We start from the raw sequence: 22,225 nt of genomic DNA on the forward strand, positions 1-22,225 counted from the left end.
AGATCTGTGAGGTATTGTGGTGAGAGTCCATGGAGAGATTTGTAGGTGAGCAGGAGGATCTTGTAGGCGATGCGTGACTTGACTGGCAAGCAGTGGAGCTGTTGGAGAATGGGAGTGATACGCTGCCAGGGCTTTGTGTGGGTTAAAACCCTGGCAGCTGAGTTCTGAACATACTGGAGTCTCCTAAGGGCCTTGGTGGGCAGTCCAGACAGGACACCATTGAAGTAGTCAAAATGGGAGGTGATGAAGGCATGGATTAGTGTCTCAGTTACTGAAGGTGTGAGTGAAGACCAGAGTCGTGAGATGCTTCTGAGGTGGTAGAAGGAAGACTTTGACTTGACAATGTTGATGTGAGACCGGAAGGAGAGAATGGAGTCAAGTATAACACCCAGGTTGCGCACATCAGTAGAATGGGAAATGGAGCAGCCATCCACAACCAGGGCCAGGTCTCCAATTGTCCTGAGCAGTGGTGCAGGGGCCACCACCATGAGTTCTGTCTTATTACTGTTGAGTTTGAGTAGGTTTACCCAGCCCTGTAATCATGATCTTTCCAGGTAGATTTGCAGAAAGCAAGAATTTTGAATATGTTGGCTCTGGATTTAATAATATATATGGAATCCAGGGTTCTGCAGGGTTATGGTTCAATATGTATATTCTTGCCTGATCGTCATATCCTGTTTTTAATCTTTTAGGTCATAAATGAAGTTCATTATCTATAATCTGTGTTCTTGAAGTGCGAACATTGGGTTGCTGCTGCATGTCAAACACAACTTAAAGCTGCTCTTACATGTTCATGTGCTGCTTGGCCTCCTCAATGTCCTTGCTGATCCCTGGAGTGATGTTGAAGTGTATTTTCTGGGGAAGGGGCAGGGGCTCCATTGGATACTTCATCAGCTGTGACATGTTCCTGTTTCCGCACACAAGAGAAACTTTGTTGCATTATAGACTCAATTTAAAATAAGTAAAATTAGTCGTATTCCTCATCAATCTAAACACAAAAACAGATTTTGAAAAATTTTAGCAAATACTTTAAATGAAAATCATTTTAATAGTATTATTTTATTGTATATAAGTTTTTTATAAAAAAAAATAAAATATCAAGTATGCAAAAGTTTATGAAGCCTTTTCTCAGTACGCTGTTGAAGCACCCGTGGAAGTAATTTCATCCTGGATTCCTCTTGTGTATGAAGGTACAATGTTTACACACTCAACATCACCACACTCTTTTTAGCCTGATTTTCTATCAAGTTTGCTTCAGAAATGACAGTGTATTGTCCTAAAACCTTGAAATAGTGTTATCCAATGAGATTTAGTTGTTGTTGTCACTAGGCAGAAAAAGTAGAGAAGTAGTAGATGTAGTACTATGGGTAAATCAGCCAATCACATTTTGCATCGCCCCATGCCTTCCAGAAAGCCTCTGACATGTAGACAGGTCAGTGAACCCGCAAAGGGTTAATTGAGTACAACTCTTAAGGGAGAAGACAACAACACCGTGGCTAGCTTAATAGCATTGCTTTTTTAATAGTGTGCTTTCGAAAGATAAAGACCAACTTCAGCATTGGAATTAACAGAAAAGTGGAAAAGTGTTGAAAGGCACTTTAAGATCGCCAGTTATTAATGCTGTCTGAGGATTGACCGATCAAGGTCAGCCTCTCTCACCAGGGTTCTGCTGCACACCTGAACATTAGGTGAGTTTAAAACCATTTGGGGATGTCAGAGTAGACCTTCAACTGAATGACCAGTAACGTCAGGCAGAATTATGGAGTAATATTTTGCTAATTATTTTGTTGTGATTTATACAGCTCAGATGCCATATTTTGCAGTGTGAAGGCTGATTTAACCGTTATTACTGTTCTAAGTACGGAGAAAGACATCCAAAGGAAAAATTGAAAATTCAAAAGTGTATACAACCTTGTTAAAGGTTTGAACAAATTATTTTTAAGTTCCTTTGGAATAATAAGCCTGACAAGATGTAAATACATTACATATATAATTCACATGAAAATGGTGGATTAGGGGACTTCCAGTGGAAAGACTGGTAACTAATCACCAACTGGGCATTAGTACATGTTATAAGACTGTATGAACGGCTAAGCATAGCACTGTAACTTTGTTATAACCTGAATTACAACTTCTGAGATCTTCAGCCTGCTGGCTTTTGTGTGACTTAAATGTTCACACCATCTCTGCAGGGGTCCAAACCCAACACCTCTCCTCTTTGTTTCACACACACACACACACACACACACACACACACACACACACACACACACACACACACACACACACACACACACACACACACACACACACTCAAATAATGAATGTTTCTGTTTACAATATGTCCGTTTATTTAATATTACCCAAAGATGAATGAGCCAGCCTCTACTAAGAAAATTACTTTTAAATCCTTCAACTGATTAAACTATTGCATTTATCGGTGTTCAACCCTTAATTAGTAGTTTAATATATTTAATGTGACTTTTATATTGGTTGTCACTCCGTCTATGACGGTGGTGCCCCGAGGAACTCTGGTTTAATTAGATTAATTTTTATTATTATCTTTCATAATTATTGGTGATAGCTAATATTTACTTGATTAAGGACAAGTTTATTGAGAATACTCAATCTCATAATCTGAACGTGAGTCAAGGCCCTACATTTAATTGGTTCTCCATGTGAAGTTTTTAATAAATTAAAGTTATTAATTTTTTAGTAATTTCTCTTCTTTTTCAAATATTTCATTTGATAGTCACACTTTTGATTCAATTAACATAGAGTACCTACAGCTGTGTTTTTTTCTAAGGAAAATAATGGTTTTGTGAAAATGTGTAAAATGTATTCACTAGACAAAGAGGAGTTTATTAAATAGTGCATTTAATAAACTGTAAGAAAAACTGTCTTATCTGTGATATGGATATATTATAAATACTATACAGAACTACAAACTGAACTGATATAGCTGCATATAAAATCAGACATATATTTGTTGTAAAAAGAGAGAGAGGAAACCGGGCAGGATGTGTTGTAAATACCTCAGATTAAGTCCTGTAGAAAATGTAGACGTAAGTGGAAAAGTTAAAAGTTAGACAATAAGCATAAAAAAGGTAAAAGTAACTGGAAACGTAGGTTCAAAATCAATGTTAAAAGACTGATAGACTGACTAAAGTGATATAGATGATATAGATCTAACTGTTGTCGTGGATAGCGTTAAAACTGTAGTGGATAGTGTTAAAACTGTGAACTATGTGTGCGAGTGAAAGAAAGAAAAGGAAAAAAGAAAAGAAATCAGAGCAGGACAGTGAGAGAGAGTGGGGGCTTGTGTTTATTGCGTGGGCGCGTACGTGTGTATGTGTGTTAGAGCAAGCAGGACCACACCTACTGAGAGAGTGAAAATGACTGTGGAGTGAACTAAGTTGTGATGAATTCAGAATTGCCAAGAAAATTGTGTGATGCCTCTGTACATAATCTGTGTGTAAAGTTGCTTTGAAGCTTGATATATAGTACGTTCTATTTTCCATACGCTGTGAAGTGAAGTCAGTAGGATAGCCATTCTGAAGTCTTATTCTGGGTTAGTAAGACGTCAGGCCGATAGAATAGGATTCACGGCAGCCTGTTCTTACAATATAAAGGGAGATATGTTATCCTAGGCAGTTCACAAACAAATCTGGAGACGAGAGGAAGTGAGAGACTGCTAGACAGCAGGGGCGGAGCTAAGAGCCACAGACAGTGAGACCAAGACGTGCAGAAAGGCAAAGTAAGAGCTAACTAAAGTGCAAATAGGAAAAAGGTATATGTTAATAACTTAACTAAAAAGTGAAATTTAACATTAACAACAGTAATAAAATAACAACAATAATTCACTGAAATAAAAACAATTAGGTAAGTTAGGTAAAGTATATTTGAGCCAACAATGGAAATAAATGGTGAAGTTAATTGAAACTACTGTATATTCTAGCCTTTGATCTTACTCAACAGACTAGATTTTTAGAAAAACCCAGAACAAGGGACAGACACAGGTAAGAGATTCTATTGAGAAATAGCTGACACATTAGTATTTTTAAATATTTTTAAAAAACTGGCTGCGTGTTAACAAAATAAATAAAGTGATAAATAAAATTAAGACACATAAAGTAAAAATGAATGGAACACTGGCAATCATTCTGAGAAAAACATCCCAACAACAAGAAGGAGATTAAGGAACTTTCTGAGCAATGGAAAAAACTAACAAAGGGTTTAGATTTAGCCTGGCCAAAAGAAGAGACCGTTGGTGTGGGACTGTGTGAGGACATGAAGCTTCGTATTTAAGAATACAAAGCAAAGGATAAGAGCTTGCAAGAAGGGATCAACTCCCATTCACCTGACTCAAAGCTGCCGAAGCTGAAGAATCCAAAGAGACTCTTTTTGGCTTAAAGCTGAAGATTTCAAATCGTTGGCCATTTTATATTTGTGGTCATGAAAGTTATCTAATGTCTGAATAAAAATAAGTAGATCAAGATAGGAGGCTAAACAAAAATCAGTAGGCTGGATTAATGAGCGTGAGTGTGTGTGAGATGTAGAGACACAACAAGTGTTATACAGTATATAGTGGTTGGACTCTCTGTATCTGCGGTTATAGAGATTACTGAGATTTTCACAGGAACGTGCTTGATTGTGAAGAGTTTTAACCCAATGGGCCGGTCATGAACATCACACAGCTGCGCAGCGCAGTCTGCCGGCCGGTTCACTTGAGCTTATGGGCCACGGGCTGACCGGGAAAACTCCCGTTTGTCCCGATGGCCACTCCGGCCCTGCCCCTCCTATAAATACACAACTATATAAATGATATGTATGGAGTCATCAGGATAACTGATGTTATTTAAGTGACATTGTTTGTTAATCCAGTTATTATTACCACTATTATCATTATTGTGGTTTCCATTTTTAAAATTGTATTATTTATTCATTTTTGATTTTCCGTTTTTACCATTTATTATTGCTAACTACTGTAGTTGTTATAAATATCATGATTATTGTATGAATATTTATATAACAACTATCACTATATTGGCCCTTACCAGAACCTTATTTTTGAATCTACTGTAAATAATAGCTCTAAGATGATGTGATGATGATATGCTGATGGTGAAAATGGCAATATAATGATAACTGTTAGTATTAGATGATTGTAATACTGTTATTATTAAAATTATTAATATGATAGAAATAAACTCAGACTACTCAAAGTGACCTATCACTGAAATGTGCCTTTCTCTCTCTTGCATATTAAAATCCACATAGCATATTGTAATATAGTGTTTATCTGCGATACTGTACTTTTATTTTATTTTATTGTTGTTCATATTTTGTATTTTATATTTAATCTTATTTGTAGTACTTCTGATTGCTCTGTACCGCTACTACGATGACCTAATTTCCCCTCTGGGATAAATAAAGTTATCCATCCATCTATCTATCTATCTATCTATCTATCTATCTATGATGATGAAATTTATTAATATTAGAAGTGCTATTTTTTAATTAAACTATTATTGTTGTCATTTCTATTATCCAATTAGTATTAGCGTTATCACTAAAAATACAGTGTTGCTATTATGTTACATCATATCATATATGTCTTACAGGGGTGGGAGATATGATGATATAACGCCCTAAAGACACGCAGATCAACCAATCATAGCCAACTACAGGCAGTCAAGAGGATTTCTTTCTTACATCCTGCTTGAGTCAGAGAGTAGCAGGAAGAAAACAAGAGCGAAACTCACATTGATGCTGTTTGTCCACACTTCGCAGAATGTGTGAAACAGGCTGTAAAATATGCGCCTGAAAATGTCCTGTGCACCAGCGGACTCCTAATGTGTTTAAAAAGGGAGCAGCACCGTCATTTCACAGAGGCCTTCCACTTCTATCAGAGGGCAGGGCCTCTTTTGTCCCGTGAGATATACCCGGTTGCTGATTGGATGTAGCTCTCAGTGGGATGTGACGTGTGGTAGTACAGACGCCACAACAACACAGTGAAGTAGAGTAAAGATTAAAGATTATTTAATTTGGCAGATTATTATAGAAAAAAGGGAGACTGAGGTCTATTATAAGATTATTTTTTTGGCAGTTTTCAAGCCTTTGTTATTATATAGGACTGACAGGAAATGGGGTGAGAGAGAGGGGGGGGGAGAAAGGTAGCCGCAGGTTGGAGTCGAACCCGTGGCCGCTGCCTCGATGACCTTTAGCCTCTTTACATGGGGTGACTGCTCTAACCACTCAGTCACCGGCCGCCACAATTTAATCTAACGTTATTCTATCTAAATTCATTGCTGCTTGTTTTTACATGTCATCTGAATGATTGTGTGCGGTATGTAAAGCCCCTTTAAATGGCCTCTGTTTGAAATGTGCTATATAACTGAACTGCTACTAGCAGTCTGTTCTGATTTAAAAGTCTCTGTGTACACATTGCCTTATTGCTGCACTGCTAATCAGACCATAACAACAACAAAACACCAACAGTAGCTTATTTAGTTTTGGTCTACTTACATGTTTGCTACAATGCGGTCACAAAAGGCTGTTGAGACAGAACCATCAACATGAGCATGAGAAAAGAGCGCACCACATGTCCCCTCTTGTCCAATGATGAACTGAAAAAAAACACACAAACCAAGCATTAGCATTTTTTCGCAACTCCTCATGAGTTAGTTTGTTCCTCTTAGAGTGAGTTTGTCGCTTATGTTTTTCTAATGTATTTTGTGCTCGCAAGTGTTAAGTGTATTTTGACAAGAAGGAAAATTCAGAGTCATCACATAGCCATGGAGCCAAATGATCATTTTAAAATACCAGGAGTTAGTAGGTTGAAAAAAAACAACCAGTAGGTGTTGCTAGAGCAGTTACAATGCCCTGCTCATTCTCCAGCTTTAAAACCTGTAAACACTACCTGCCTGATCCATATTTGAGTTTGTTTGCTTTCCCTGAACACCTACCTGTTCCTGACCTGCACTGAAGATGTATTAAGATCATGAGGTTGTTGTGTGCTGTGTATCAAGTAATGGAGGAAGAGGACATTGATTCTGGTAACTCTCCTTCCATCCATCCATCTATTTGCATCTGCTTATCCGGGTCTATGTCACAAGGGCAGCAACTAAGCTTAGTATTCTAGACGTCCCACTCCCCAACAACACTTTCCGGTCCTTCCTGGGGGGACCAAGGAACCAGATCAGAAGAGATACATGATTGACTTCCGGTTTGGCTGAGATGGAGTACACATGGGTCGAGTCTTGCTCCCGCAACTTTTGATAATTTCTACGTTTCAGGACCCCGAAAGTCACAACAATAGTAATATTTATCTCATTTAACGGATACACCACCTAAATATGCCGACACATTCGACCAGACAGACTGTAAAAGACCAGGGGTCGAAGGCTAGCCCTATGCCTGCTCAAACTGTTATGTGAATTCAGTTTGTCTTTGGTCGCCCTTCGTGCTGGAACTGGAAGCTCGTTTGCATGTGGATTTCAGTTCGTTATTATAAATTTCTTTCACAGCTTTATTTTATTTTATTTAAACTTTTATCACCCACCGCCACAGTGTTACTTGAAGTATTCTTGTGCTCTGTTTGGTCAAAGGGCTTTACTGAAGCCTGACACTTGTATAGAGGTGACCTGTATCGATACATGCATTCTAACGCAGGGTGGAGGGTTTTATAAATGCATTTTATTCATCTGAGCTGAGGTAGAAAAATATCCTCATGGCATCTTGGCGCCCTCTGCTGACTAATTTAATTTAATGTCTGTTCTGGAATAATTATTAATACTATTTTTATGTTTTATCCTTAACTATTATTCTCGTGTGACTTTAAGGGGTCAAACACTGTGTTTAGCGAGGAGACTCCAGAAGTTCAGTTAAGTTGTTAGTTCAAGTTTTTTCTATGGGAGTAGCCCTCAGATTGGTCACATTGTTACAGTATTGTTTTATGTTGCTTTTGTCCTGTTTTATGTGTGTTGGGCTTCTAGATTGGCTCCACGCCGAAGTTGAGATAACATCTTCCTCCTGCTCTTTGCACTGTACGCTTTGCTCACAGCTCTCCATAACTGCCCACAAGTCCTCATCATATCCGGATGCCGTTAATACCATTAAAATTTGGATCGAGTTCAGGAAGCAGTACAGCTTGCAAAGGGGTTCGGTCCCTGCCCCAGTTTTGAATAACCATGCGTTTCTCCCTTCCTGCACTGATCCTGCATTCTGCATATGGTCAGATAAGGGATAAGCCTCAAAACTCTTAAGGACCTGCATGATGAAGGGGTTATTGCGTCCTTTGCATCTATGTCTTGTGATGCTTGTAACCCCTGTAAGCAGTCCTCAGCCGACCAAGCATCTTTGTCTTGTGTTGCTTGTAAACGCTGAAAGCAGTCCTCAGCCGACCACGCACACATGTTCTGGACATGCCCGAAACTTGCTGCGATATATTTCAAACCCTCAAACAGGCTCTTAACACAAATTTGGAACCAAATCCCCTGACTGCTCTTTTTGGGATCCCTTTTTGGGGTCTAAAAATCTGCCCATTACTACACAGCGTGTTGTGGCCTTTACCACCCTGCTCGCCAGACGTAACATTCTCCTTAAATGGAAACATGTTTCTCCACCGACTCATAATAGTTGCATCCATGAACATTTGCAATGTTTCCGTTCGGAGAGGTTAAGGTTTTCAAAGAGGGGATCTTTGACAGCATTCCACAAAACCTGGGACCCACTGTTAGCTTTTATTAGCCATAGTATTACTGTTATTCCTGACGATGCTGAGGACAATTCCTAGTGCTGGAAGTAGAAAGACCCCACCACCCTGTTATTTATTTATTTTTTGTTGTCTTTATCTTTCTTGAATTATGTTAATTATTTTTGCTATTAGTTTAAGGGTTTTCTTACTTTATCTACTTATGTTACATGTTATTCGGTTAGTTGTTTTTTTTGTCTGATGTGGGTTGTTGGGAGGGATAGAGGGATTCATGTTGGGTTTTTTTTTTCACCTTAAAGCAGACACACTGTCCAACAGTTGTACTCTTTATTGTGTACTTGTTTGCATAATTCAATTAAAAAAAAGGTGAAAAAAATATAAATATTTTCTCTCCAGTGTGTTCCAGGAGAAGGGAGGGAAAGAAAAGCTCCTTGAAGTCTCAGCATCTTACCAGGCACAGGCTTACCAGATCCTCAACACCGATCCTGTCCTCCCTGATTCAAAATGCCAGGTCATCAATGAGGTTGACACTTCCAGTGTGGGGATGGAATTGGTTCTGTCTCGACAATTGGCCCACGGTCAGTCCAGTTACCAGACCACAACTCCTTCATGTGCATCTGCCCCTCATTAGTCTCCCAGTATATATATATCAGCCCCTTTTCCTAGTCATTTGCCTGATCATCTGAGTGCTCTGTAGCTTCAATGACCAGGTAAATGTCTTTTTAACTTCCACACATTTAGACTCAGTACTGTTTCTGCTTGAAAAGGTGCAGAGACACATGCTGGTCACAGCGGATTTGGATGGGGTTTTTTCTACAGTGTATTACTTAAGAGAAAACTTTTAATGGTCACTGATTTTTCAGCCATTTGGTGAATATTTGTAGATTATGTTCTTTATTGACTGTCGCTTGTGAAGATTTGTTGAGTTAAAAACTCCATCAGCCCACATGTCAACCCAGCATTTTGATGATATTATATAAAATACTTCAGGGAGAAGCTTATATTTGTAAAGATGCTGATAGGTTGTTTTACTGTTTTGATTGTTTTCTGGTATGTTTTATCATTACTGGTTAACCATGATGGATCTGGTGTGGCAGTATGAGAGAGAGGGGTAAAATAACTTTGACAAAGAGAGAAAAATATTTTCTAATAACTTCTTCTAAACTGCGTTGGCCTCTTGCTTATTGTCTCACCTGCAGTTTGTTATTGGTTCCCAGTACTTGCCGGGGAAGAACAGCAGTGTTTGGCAGTACAGTTGACCTATGGATCATTTTTCTTATATGTTACATCACCTGCACCCCCTTGTCAAACCAGCGGTTTCCACTGTTCCACTGGCTGCCTCCATGCAGAATCTGAAGATAAGCGCTGTTGTGATACATCTCATCAGACACTGGGGGGGTCGCTCCATCCAAACACACTGTGATGATGCTGCTCTGGATAGCTGACACTGACTCTTTGTTGGTCTCATCTAAACAAATCAACCACAGAGTAAATATCATGTTATCTAATCAGACTACAACATTTCAACAAATCAATCCTAAATATTTCCACATTTTTTACTTAGTGTTATTCACATGTTGTTCCATGTTTTTTAGAATTTACTTTAATTTTGAAAATAGATTCGATGTTTTTGTATGTTCAAACAAAATTCTGCAAATGCATACAGCCTCTTTCTTAAATAGTATTTAAGCATGGTCTGATGTACATTTTCTTTTCTTTGATACAATATTTGTTTGAGTTAGCAAAGCCAATTTATGATTGTTCTTTTTCCCCCTCTGCCTTGTTGAGTGCTCATACACAGATATATTGTGTGAAAAAAATTTTGGACTTCAGTATACTACACAAAAATAGTAGATGCATATCATACAATATTACATTCAGAAGGCACAACTACACCATGGGCCTCATTTATCAATCTTGCGTGAAAACGGGCGCAGATCTGAGCGCAGAATTGGTCGTAGGAAAGGACCCACGTGTGATTTATGAAACATTCGTATCGGACCAAGCGGCTGTATTCGATCGTCATTAACATGTTACACCCTTAAATATTCCTATTTCGGAGGCCTCGCCCACTGAGGTCAAACATGGAGAGGAAGAACGCTGGGAAGAAAAGACACTTTTCCAACACAGAGATCGGCATCCTGACATCCGAGATGGAGCAAAATAAAGATGTGCTTTTTGGCAGTCTTAAGAGTGGAACAAAAGCGGCCCATAAAAACGCTGTATGGAAAAGAATAACGGAGGCAGTCAACCCGAAGCAGCGCTCCACTGTGGCGTGTGTGCGCACTGCTGAACCTGCGCTCCTGCTCTGTAGCGGGGTTTGCTAGCGGGGTTATTAGGTATTCCGTTAGACCTTTGTCACCTAGAAGAACCATACCAAAATGTTAATCATCTGATATCTTGTTTGATTTAATGCAATTTATCGAGGGTAGCCACTTACCGAGGAGATGAATTGGCTCTGCAGTGCGCTTTCCTTTTCATTCAGGAAAGCACAACCGCTTCAACCGCTTGTCCCTGTCGGGGTCGCGGGGGGCTGGAGCCGAGTTGTTTTGAAATATAAAAGAATCATGTGCCCCCCCCCCCCCCCCCACCTGGCCACCACGTTTAAAAGCGATAGCTTGGCATCACAAATCACCTGTACATTTATCGAGTGGTAGTTTTTGCGATTGACGAATGCGTAATCATTCATGGATGGTGCCTTCAGACGCACATGAGTACAATCAATTGTTCCAACCACAATTTTTATTTTTTTTATTCGTTTTAAGAATCCGTTTTGATTTGTTCTTAATAGGTGACTGCTTCTGCTTAATGACAGCTGAGGTTTGTTTATTATTTTCAGCCAGATTTTGCTGTGCTGCAACGCAAATACACAGGCTCAAATGTGCGTACACGATCTCAGACCAGACGTGAGATTTGATCGTAGCTCACGCTCACGTCCAAATTGATAATTGCCGGAGTTTGCCAGGAAATGGCCGTACGTTCGTTTGATAAATGAGGGCCAATATGTGTAGATCCTGACTTGCATGAGAGCACAGTTGTTCTCACCCTGGATGAGGTTGATGTAGGTTTTGCTCCAGGTGTCACGACACCCTGTGGTGAGGATGCCGAGTGGCTCTGTGTTAATCTCTTTTGAGGAGTTGCAGATCCTCTCCAGCTGAACACAGAGCTGATCAACTCTCAGCGGAGTCCCATCACCGTTATACACGTCCAGAACAAAGAACTAATTCCAAGGGGAGGACACACATGCAAGCAACAGTGAATTACTATGTCAGCATGTTACTAGCTGAATGTTACTAACTGAGCAAGGCCCCACCTCACCTGACAGTTGTGGACAACAGAGATGTGTTTGGGAGGGTTGGAGCTCTTGGAGTAGAACTCCACTGAATCTGTCTCCAGACCAGGGATACGGCAGGATGAGATCACCTGCTCGTACTGCTTCATACACATTGGCTTCCCTCTCATGTACTCAACTGGTAGTGTTTCACTGTAAAGCACAGAAAAATGCTTAATTAATTAATCTTCTGCCAATCAATATAGGTCTGGCGGCTGTGGCTCAGGGGTAGAGTGGGTCGTCTTCCATTCGAGAGATCGGTGGTGAATGTGGTGTGAATGGTTAGATTATATTAGATGGTATATAGATGCCGACTGCCATCAGTGTGAATGTCAATGTGAGTGGATGAAGGTGACAAGTGTAAAAGTGCCTTGAGTAGTCAGAAGACTAGAAAGGCGCTATTTAAGTCCATTTACCATTACCATAGTTTACAGTTGTAGGAGAACACCTGTAAAATTAAATGTAACTTCATTATAAGTTGAATACAATTGATTAGTGAATAATTTGTTTTATTCTGATGTAACTCTAGCTCTCCTGACACAAATCTCCAAATTACAGAAATGTCTTATAAAGCCACGGTGTCCATCCAGTGGACGAATCTGAATATGGTTTAATAAGAAACTTTAATATCCCACCATGATAGAAAAAGTAAATTCCTAAATTATGACTGTTGTTTTGAATCCTATTTCTTTTAGTATTTCATTTATATTATCATAGAAAGTAGTTCACACACTATGGAAGATATAAAAATAAGTTACCCTAAATATATTTACTTGTAGAATAATGACTAATGTTAGAATGTCTCTGAGATAATGTAATGGTTTTTATGTTATTTCATGATATCATTATAAAATGATCTCCCACAGGTTAATGCAGAAGTCGCATTTCCATAATGTGCTTTTAAACTGATTCCTGATTCCTGAATGACTTAATGTTGTTAAGGTAATCTCTTTGATAATATGTTTGTCTAAATGGGTAATGTCAAAACAACTATGGATGATTGAGCCACACTCTAAACACCTTCAGAAACTATTATCAACAGATAAAAATAAGTTTCAGGCATGTAACAGCATACAAGAAAGGATGCACTAGCTGTATTGTATATATTACAATTAAAACAATTATGCATTTGGCCAAAAGTTTGAAGGTTTTTGTTGCATGTTTAAAAATGTCTTGATGAGGTAAGGGCCTTTTGGCATCCAAATGTTCTGTTTAGGCCAGAATGTCTCAGTGTAGACCTAAGAGCTGACTGATATATATATATATATATATATATATATATATATATATATAAAGTCATTTCAGAGTTGACAGAGGCTGAAAAGCAATTGAGAAAAACTATAATGCTCAGGGGGAGAATTCATGCCCATCAGTTTATGAGATGAAAATAAATTCATTCAAATTCTTATTTATATCAAAGAGATTTGTGTCTATCTGCTATCTGCTATCTGCTAGTTTGGTTAAATTACCATTATGTTTAATCAAAAGCTTTTGTAAATTGACGATGGTGCTCCTTAACGACAAATATTAATTAATTTGATTAATTAATGTTTCATTAATACATCAATGTACTGTTTTTCCTACAAAGTCTACAGTTTACTTTGACCTATGAAACAGCATTTGATTAATATTTTTAATAAAGTTGTAAAATAATAAAATAAAAATATGAAAGCAAAAACAGTGTTTTCAGATTTAGTCACATTTTTTAAAAATAATTTTACGTATAGTAGTTTGTACAAAATACAAATACCAGAACTGATCCAAATGATGCACATGAGTGTTTTATAAAGACAGAGCAAATGTCTGAATACGGTTGAGCTTCTATAAACATCTTATTTGGATATGAACCCAGTTCATTCACTTCAGGGAGCAGATGTTACATCTACTCTATGTCTTCAGACAAAGACATTCAAATAAAAATCTGCATATACTGTAACTGTTTTCAGGCAGCAGTTGAAACCTTTGACAGTTTATAATGTATAATCTAACGACTTATTCTGTCGCTTAATGTTTACAGGTGAAAATAGCACATGTACCATAGTTTAGAATATTTAGTAAAACCGCCAGAAATTAATGAAATTATTAGGATAATAAATATCTTCTTTGGGAACATTTGAAATTCGGTACTCACTTGTCAATCATTGTCTTTTCATACAATACAGCCGATATTAATTCAGCAGCACACCTGGACAAAGGGAAACATGGTTATTTGTTCTTATTTTCAAAAGCAACAGCAATAATTTAGTTATTATGCCACCCTAAATATTAAAGAGGTTTGAGAATGAGACTGATTTTAAAAGGACTTGACAAGACATCCTGACTGTTAGTCCCTTGTATAGGTCAATCTCCCAAAACCCTGAATTTGAAGTCTGAAGGCCAATTCAAGATGACCCTGACAACATCATTAGGATTAGATTCAACTTTCTTATCATTGCACAGGGTACCGCTACTGAGACAAAGAAGTGCAGTTCTGCATCTAGCCAAAAACTTTAATGCAAAAAGCATTAAAGTTCCATCCATAATCCATCTTTAACCGCTTGTCCCTATGGGGGTCGCAGGAGGGCTGGAGCCGATCCCAGCTGACATTGGGCGTGGGGCAGGTTACTATTTTCAGCAAGTTCCTATCTATCAAAGAGTGAGTTAAAACAATGATGATTGATCATGTGACCCATTCTGCGTTCCTTGACTCAGAACTTCCAACTTCACTAACCTTTGAGTTTCCTAGTACACAGTTGCCATTGCAAGTAGGGAATTTGCACTTTTGGCCATGAAACATTAAGCCTGTTTTGAATGGATAAGGCTGCTTCAAAATTGGTGAAATCAGAAGTGGTGACAGTTAGTGTTTGATATGTAGTGAATTATGTCCAAATGGAGCACTGAGCTCTTGGTTTAAAGAGAAAGGCTCAATGAATGGTAATTCAGTGTGCTGAACAGAGAGCTCCATCTAGTGGACTCAGAAAATAAAGAATATGCTTCATTGACTTCAAGACCTTTTGGACATCACTGGGCTTGGGTGTGGCAGCATAGCTCAAAAGCACCCCTACAAACTTTCAACATAGAAGCCAAAGTGGCACATTTTAGCTAGATGAACAAAATATAGTTGGCATATGTAATATGTTGAGCCTTTTAGTGTACACCCAACAGGAAGTCAGCCTTTTTTAATCTAGCATTTTGAAAGATCAGCACACCAACACTGCATCTGATTGACACACATGTCCATGACACACATATCCAACTCAATGTGCTCTACAAAAAAGCCTCTTGAAATTTAGAAGTCTGCCATGATGGACTCGTTTTTATAATCTGAAAAAAGTAATAGAAGTAATAAAAGAAGTAGACCCATCATGCAGTTTAACAAAAATATAAAGTTGTTTGTGTCATTATTTGGCACTACCTCAAGCAAAATGTCAAAGAACGTAAAACCTACATAATAACTTCAGTTAATTCATCTTCATCTTCCATAAAAAGCAACTCCAAAGATTTCTAGCCAAAAACCCATGGTTCCATTAGGGTATATTTTAGGTTGTGGCCCAACTATCAATCTGTCAAGTCCACATTGACCTGCTGTTTTATTAGAACTTCTTTGGTAACATCAGTCAACTCCACATTTATAAATCTATCTTATAGCAGTCACTTCATCGTGAACTCATATTTTGGACAATTTAGTTTCCAAAAGCAACCTAGACCACGATGCTACCAACCAGTTGGGGCTCAGTTCTCATAAAAGTGGGTAGTGGCTGTGGTGGTAATTTTCCTCAAGGCAAGACAAACCACCTCTTCAGGTATAAAAAAGTTTATTTTAAAAACAACAAAAGGATATTCTGCTTGGCCAAGGCCTCTCCCTCTAAGAATCCATTATGACACAGATGGCCCAAGTTTGTTTCTTATTTCAACCTATTTTTCCAATCTTACACTATCTGGTATATGCTTAATACTTAAGTAACAGCATTATTAAACTTCCCCCCAGTAAGTCTCAGAGCAATAAAAAACATTTAAACATTATTTTAGTCATATTCTCAGTTAAAATAGTTTGAAAAAAGCATTGTGTGTGTTACCTGATCTGTCCTGGTTTATCCCTAAAGTCCATCCGGGGCCAGAGCAACCCATAGCTTGAGAGAACCATAGGTTTCCGGGAGTCGAGATATAAATGCCTGATCCAATGTTCTGTTAACTACAAATAGTTACAAACAATAAGTGACACAAATACACACAGGAAGGTACAGTTTAATAAATGGACTAGGGTAAACTGACATTTCATCCAGTTTAAGCCCTGATACACTTTTTAAACTTATCTTTGACTGGTTGAAGGATTTCTTGATCTATGGATTTAAAATTTTCACAAAAGAGCTGTTCAAATACTTTCAACAGCTGGTAGCCATTCCTTAAACTGTGTTAGCAAAAATCTCCCCATCAGATCTGACTTCCGGTTCGGCTGAGATGGAGTAGACACGGGTCGAGTCTTGCTCCCAAAAGTTTTGATAATTTTACGTTTCAGGACCCCGAATGTCACTACAATAGTAATATCCGTCTTGTTTGACTGATACACCACCAAAATATGCCGACGCATTCAACCAGACAGGCTTTAAAAGACCAGGGGGTGAAAGTTAGCACCCCAGACGTGGTGAGATAACCATGGCAGCTATTACTAACCTCTTGGAGGTGCACCGCACATGAGTTTGTCTGTTGCTGACAGTATAGCTGTGCAGTCCCGGACTGGCCGGAGTTTATTTTTGGACTGCATCACTAATAGTTAAAGTCCTGACGGGCTGCTGATATTCTGTGTGTTAAAGAGGTTTGAACAGAAATCACTAAATGGACATTTTAACACACTGTGGACATGTTGACTTGACAATCAGTGTTTTCTGATGTTTTTTGAATTCCCGTTATCATTCTCTCCATTCCTGCTCACACGGTTATGTGAATTCAGACTATCTTTAATCGGCCTTCATGCTAAGCACTGGAAACTATTATATATTTTCTTCACAGCTTTATTTTATTCTGTTCTGGATGTTTATCACCCACCGCCATAGGGTTATCTGAACTATTTTATTTTCTGTGACTCGTTCGGTCGAAGTGTTTTACTGCAGCCTGGCACTTGGGAAGAGGCGACCTGCACCAGTGCAGTGTATGTATTCTGGCCCAGGGTGGACAATGGGGACTCATATAGACAGGCATTCTACTGTATTTATCTTGTTTGATGTGGAGAAATGCCTCCATGGCCTGCCTGCCCTGAGAAATCTTGGCGCCTTCTGCTGGCTGATTTAATTTAATTTATTTGACATGGCTGTCATTGTCTGTTCAGAATCATCACTATCATAATTGTTTTTATTATTATCGTTATTATTTATATGGGACTCAAGGGGTCAAACACTAAGGGAGGAGACCCCGGAAGCTCAGTTTAGCTGTTAGTTGCAAGCTGGAGAGCTCAGATGGTGTTTTTTTTTCTATGGGAGTAGCCCTCAGATTGGTCACAAATGTTATTGTCTTGTTTCCTTTATGTTGTTTTGTGGTGTTCTACCGTATGTGTGTTTGGGTCCCTCTTTTTGTGCCTGTTTTACTCTCCCTCCCCACTCTCTGCCTCCACTACTACAGGATACTGTGGGTCATGCAGTATAATTCTAACTTATTATCATTTCTCCTATGGCCAATGCTGTAAAGACAGGTACTGGAGTAGTCTGAAATCCTGGAATACTAAGGGAATGAACTACACGGTCAGAATTGGTAAGGTCCTAACACAGTTACAACACCTTAAGGGGGGTGTGATGTTTCAGCAGGAAACACATCTCAAATCAGCTGTCACTCCACGTATTAAGAGGGCGTGGATGAGCAACTTATTCCATTCAAAATTTACAGATAGGGTCTTGTTTGAGCAGACAAATGTAATCCTAGATACTGAATGCTGTTATGTCATAGTTTTGGGCATACTCCAGAACACACCAGTGGTCTTAGTTTTGGTTTATGCGCCCACCTGGGACGATGAACAGTTTTTTACAAGGCTACTTGCAAAAATCCCAAAAGCCCACAGTCAACGCATTATCATAGGTGGGGACTTCAGATCCTTGGAGGTTTAGAAACCCCCATGGGAAAGCTTTCTCCTTTTTTCCCACCACACATTCTCCCGAATTGATTTCTTTTTACTCAATAACAATCTTCTCAACTGCGTGAATGCATGTGAATATCACCCAATAGTCACTTCTGACCATGCTCCTACCACAGTTGACATTAGTTTTCCACGGGATACAATTACACGTTCACCATGGAGGTTCAGCTCACACTTACTGTCGGATAGTAAGTTTAAAGATTTTGTTGCAACTCAAATCTGCTCTTACATAGAGTTTAATGTCACCCCTGACGTCAGCAGTGGCAAGCTGTGGGAGGCGCTTAAAGTCCGATGACAAGTGATATCCTATGTTTCTCAAATGAGAAGGGCTGAACATGCTAGGCTGGTGGAAATTGCAGAAGAACTGGTAAACTCGATGGAACTTACTCCACCTCTCTCCACCTTAGTGAGACATCCATTCTTCAATAACAGAAGGCTGTTCAACATCATTTTCTAATCTGGGTCGGACACTCCTGAGGTTTTAGTGGCGCTAGACAGGGAGAAAGCCTTTGACCAGGTGGAATGGGGCTTTCTACTTTTCACTTTGGAGAAATTTGGATTTGATTCTAATTTTATTTCTTGGGTTAAGGTTCTGTATGTAATCCCCTTTACATCTGTCCGCTTTCACCCTTGTTCAACATAGCCATCGAGCCATTCTGTGGCTTAGAAACCACAATGAGTTTGAAGGCATCACTCATTTTGGTCTAGTCCACAAACTTTCCTTATATGCTGATGACCTTCTCTTACTTATTTCAAACCCCACATCCTCCCTCCTCCCAGTTTTATCAATTCTGGATAAGTTTGGGCACTTATTTGGGTATAAGTTGAATATTCAGAAAAGTTAGTTATGTTTTGTCAACAACTTTGCGAGATCACTCCCATAATCCATATTCCCCTTTAAAACAGATGACAACGGGTTCAAATATTTGGGGATGTTTATCACCAGCTCCTTCAGGGACCTTTCCAAAATAACTTTCAGCCACTATTAGATAAATGCAAGTCAGTCCCCCTGTTCCTTGCAGGCCGGGTTAATCTTATTAAGATGGTTATTTTACCAATGTTTCTCTATCTTTTTCAACATCACCCAATTTGTCTTAACAAATCGTTTTTTGCTAATCTGGACTAACAACACAACGCCTTTATTTGGCAGAATAAACCAGCCTATATCAAAAAACATATTCTTCAACACCCTAAAACCTGAAGGGGGACTAGCACTCCCTAATGTCTGCTACTACCTCTGGGCCTGCAACATTAAGAAACTTCTATATTGGCTCCACGTTACAGACGTCTGCCCACCCTAGGCTCATACTGAGATAACATCTTCTTCCTGCTCTTTGCATTCTACGATTTGCTCACAGCTCCCCATAACTGCCCACAACGTCTCATCTAATCCGGTTGTCACCAACACCATTCAAATGTGGATCCAGTTCAGGAAGCAGTACGGATTGCAAAGGGCTTCGATCCTTGCCCCAGTTTTAAATAACTATGCATTTATCCCTTCCTGCACCAACCTGTATGACGAAGGGGTTTTGCATTTATCCAAAAGCAATTCCTACATTTTCTGAACAGCCCTCCCTGAAGCTGAGATGGACCAATTCCTGTCTTCCGTATGGATTGCAAAGGGGTGTCATTTATAATAAGATTGCTCTTCTGAGCCCAGTCCCCACTGTCTCACCTAAGAATGCATGGGAAAAGAATTTGGGGGTAGACATTACTGAGGTCCAGTGAAGGACATTCTAAAACTGGTTCACTCTTGCTTGATTTGTACCAGGCAGGGCCTATTACAGTGGAGGGTGCTTCACAGAGCCCATTCCACCAACGCTAAACTGGCTAAGATATACTGTAGTCACAGTGATACTTGTAACAGTTGTAAGCAATCCCCTGCCGACCACAATAACATGTTCTGGACGTGCCCAAAGCTTGCTGAATTTTGGTCCGATATATTTCAAATCCTAAAACAGGCTCTTAACACAAATTTGGAACCCAGTCCCCTGACTGCTCTTTTTGCACTTCCTCCGTCTAAAAATCTGCCCATTACTAAACAGCGCGTCGTGGCCTTTACCACCCTGCTCGCCAGTAGGTGGGATTATAGAAATCCCACCTACAGTGTGTGTCTATGGGCTTTACTACACATCCTGGTAGGATGTGTCTACAGGTCAATCCAAGGAGTGCAGAATGAGCTGCTGATTTGGTAAATCAGGAGCTAAATAACTGCATAATGTGTCAGAGGTCCCTTCCATTGTCTCATTAAATGTATTCACAGCTGTAGTTGTTGAGCTCACCCAGTTCTCACTGTTGTCTGCTATATACTCCAAACTTCTCTGAAGGCTCTCCCCAACCCCTCCTGCCTTCTGAAACTCTTCCACCAGCTCTTTTGTTTGCTTCAGCTCGTCTACCTCCAGGATAGGCTCCAGGAAGTTGAGGTAGATCTCACAGGTCTGCTGCAGAGGGGGGACAGGCAGACTGGGCAGTTCCTTCTGCTGGGTCAAATTTCTGCCAGCAGTCAGAGTCACTGATGCAGGTTTCACCAAGTGACAGGGCTTAACCATCCCCACCTTTACGTGAGACAACAACAATGTACTCATTGGCTCTGAAATATTGATAACTGTTTCATCTTGACCAGAAGAGTGAGGCCTTACTCTAATTTGTTCACTTCCAAGGATAAAATAAATTACAGTGACATTGTAAACAGACATAATGAATTGAATGTTTGTTACTTACCAGAGCTCTGCTGCAAATTCTCAACATTGTGCTTACACAGACACCCCCACAGACTGAAGCGAGACACTATTTACCTGTTGGAATGTATTATAGGGAATCAGATCAGTGATGTCTGTAAAAGAAAAGCTTCTTCTATATAAGAGGAGTTGCTAACCGCTGCTCTGCTGCCAGCTCTCAGAGACTATGTGACACAGACTGAATATAAAGTTAAGTTTTGTTTGTACTGGATTGTGATGATGTCACTAACGGTCAAATTTGTTTTTCCTTAAGTAAATTTGTCTTCAACAGCATTGTTTGTCTGACAAGGTTTGTTCGGGCTAAAAGTCTCACTCACAAAATGTTCATTAAGTCAACATACAGTACACTAAATTCAAGTTAGTGTATGTTTATTCTGATGTCCAAATCAAATGTCCCTTATTTATCGAAATGAGGACCCCAGATCATTTTTAGCAAAGGGGATTATGTGTGATTTGTGCGTGGATGTGTTTAATATACAGATTTTAAAATCTGTATATTTCAGTTTCAGTTGACACACAGACAGTCTGTGTGTGTGTGTGTGTGTGTGTGTGTGTGTGTGTGTGTGTGTGTGTGTGCGTGTGTGTGTGTGTCCAGAAAAATATCTGAAGGTCCACAAAGCGCAGGAAGTCCACATCTGCATCCAAGCAGTTCAAAGGGGAAGTTGGACAAGATTCAACCAAAGGGATCATTATTGTTGTCTAGCCGGTTCTTGGAACAACTGCTACTCTGCTAACTTGTATATCTTACTGTGTTTCTCTTCTTTTCTATTATTTTAAGCTCCCCCAGAAAAATTTCAAATTGGGCTGATGAACATGCAATTGTGTTTGAGAAGGACAGGAAGGAGCAATGGTATGTGTGACTCCCGTTGGGGCAGGTCTACTGAGTAGGTTAATGTTTCTGGTATGCCCTCAGGACCAAGCAAGTGCCCTTTTAAAAGTTGTTTTTTGACATGATCATCTACAAATGCTCGACGATGAAAAGTGTGTGATAATAATGCCCCAATTAATAAGGCCCCCCTCCTCCTCCACACACACACACACCATTCTTCCTTTGTCAACATGAACACACATAGCGGGCACAAATGGAGGCTCGTTGCAGCAGCAGTGCACAGCTGCAGACCACACACACCTCCTCCCCTGCCCCACCAGCCAGGTAACACATAAATTAAATTAGTCAGGTGTATTGATTGCCTTCTAAGTCTCAGCTGCCAAGCTATAACTTCCATTTATTTGTCTCTGTTGTGAAGTAGCCTGTCTCATACAGCGCCACACAGCTGAGCATAAATTAGCCAACTGCCCACCTGCTTAACTAGACACTAGCCAAAATCACTGATATATAT

At 39.5% G+C, this 22,225-nt stretch overlaps 1 protein-coding gene across 1 annotated transcript; it reads right to left on the reverse strand.

Annotated features, from left to right (window-relative positions):
• Positions 1-783: 783 nt before the first annotated feature.
• LOC310956353 (carnitine O-acetyltransferase-like) lies at positions 784-20,696 on the reverse strand (the record flags this gene model as incomplete). The annotated part of the gene is made up of 6 exons (XM_083926550.1): positions 784-907; positions 10,004-10,184; positions 11,762-11,936; positions 12,035-12,200; positions 12,470-12,495; positions 20,430-20,696. 6 exons carry the CDS (start codon positions 20,694-20,696, stop codon positions 784-786), a joined length of 939 nt encoding a protein of 312 aa, XP_083782676.1.
• Between the last annotated feature and the right edge of the window lie 1,529 nt (positions 20,697-22,225).

Source organism: Echiichthys vipera (assembly GCF_963691815.1).
Source record: "Echiichthys vipera genome assembly, chromosome: 14".
In the NCBI taxonomy this organism is placed as follows: Eukaryota; Metazoa; Chordata; class Actinopteri; order Perciformes; family Trachinidae; genus Echiichthys; species Echiichthys vipera.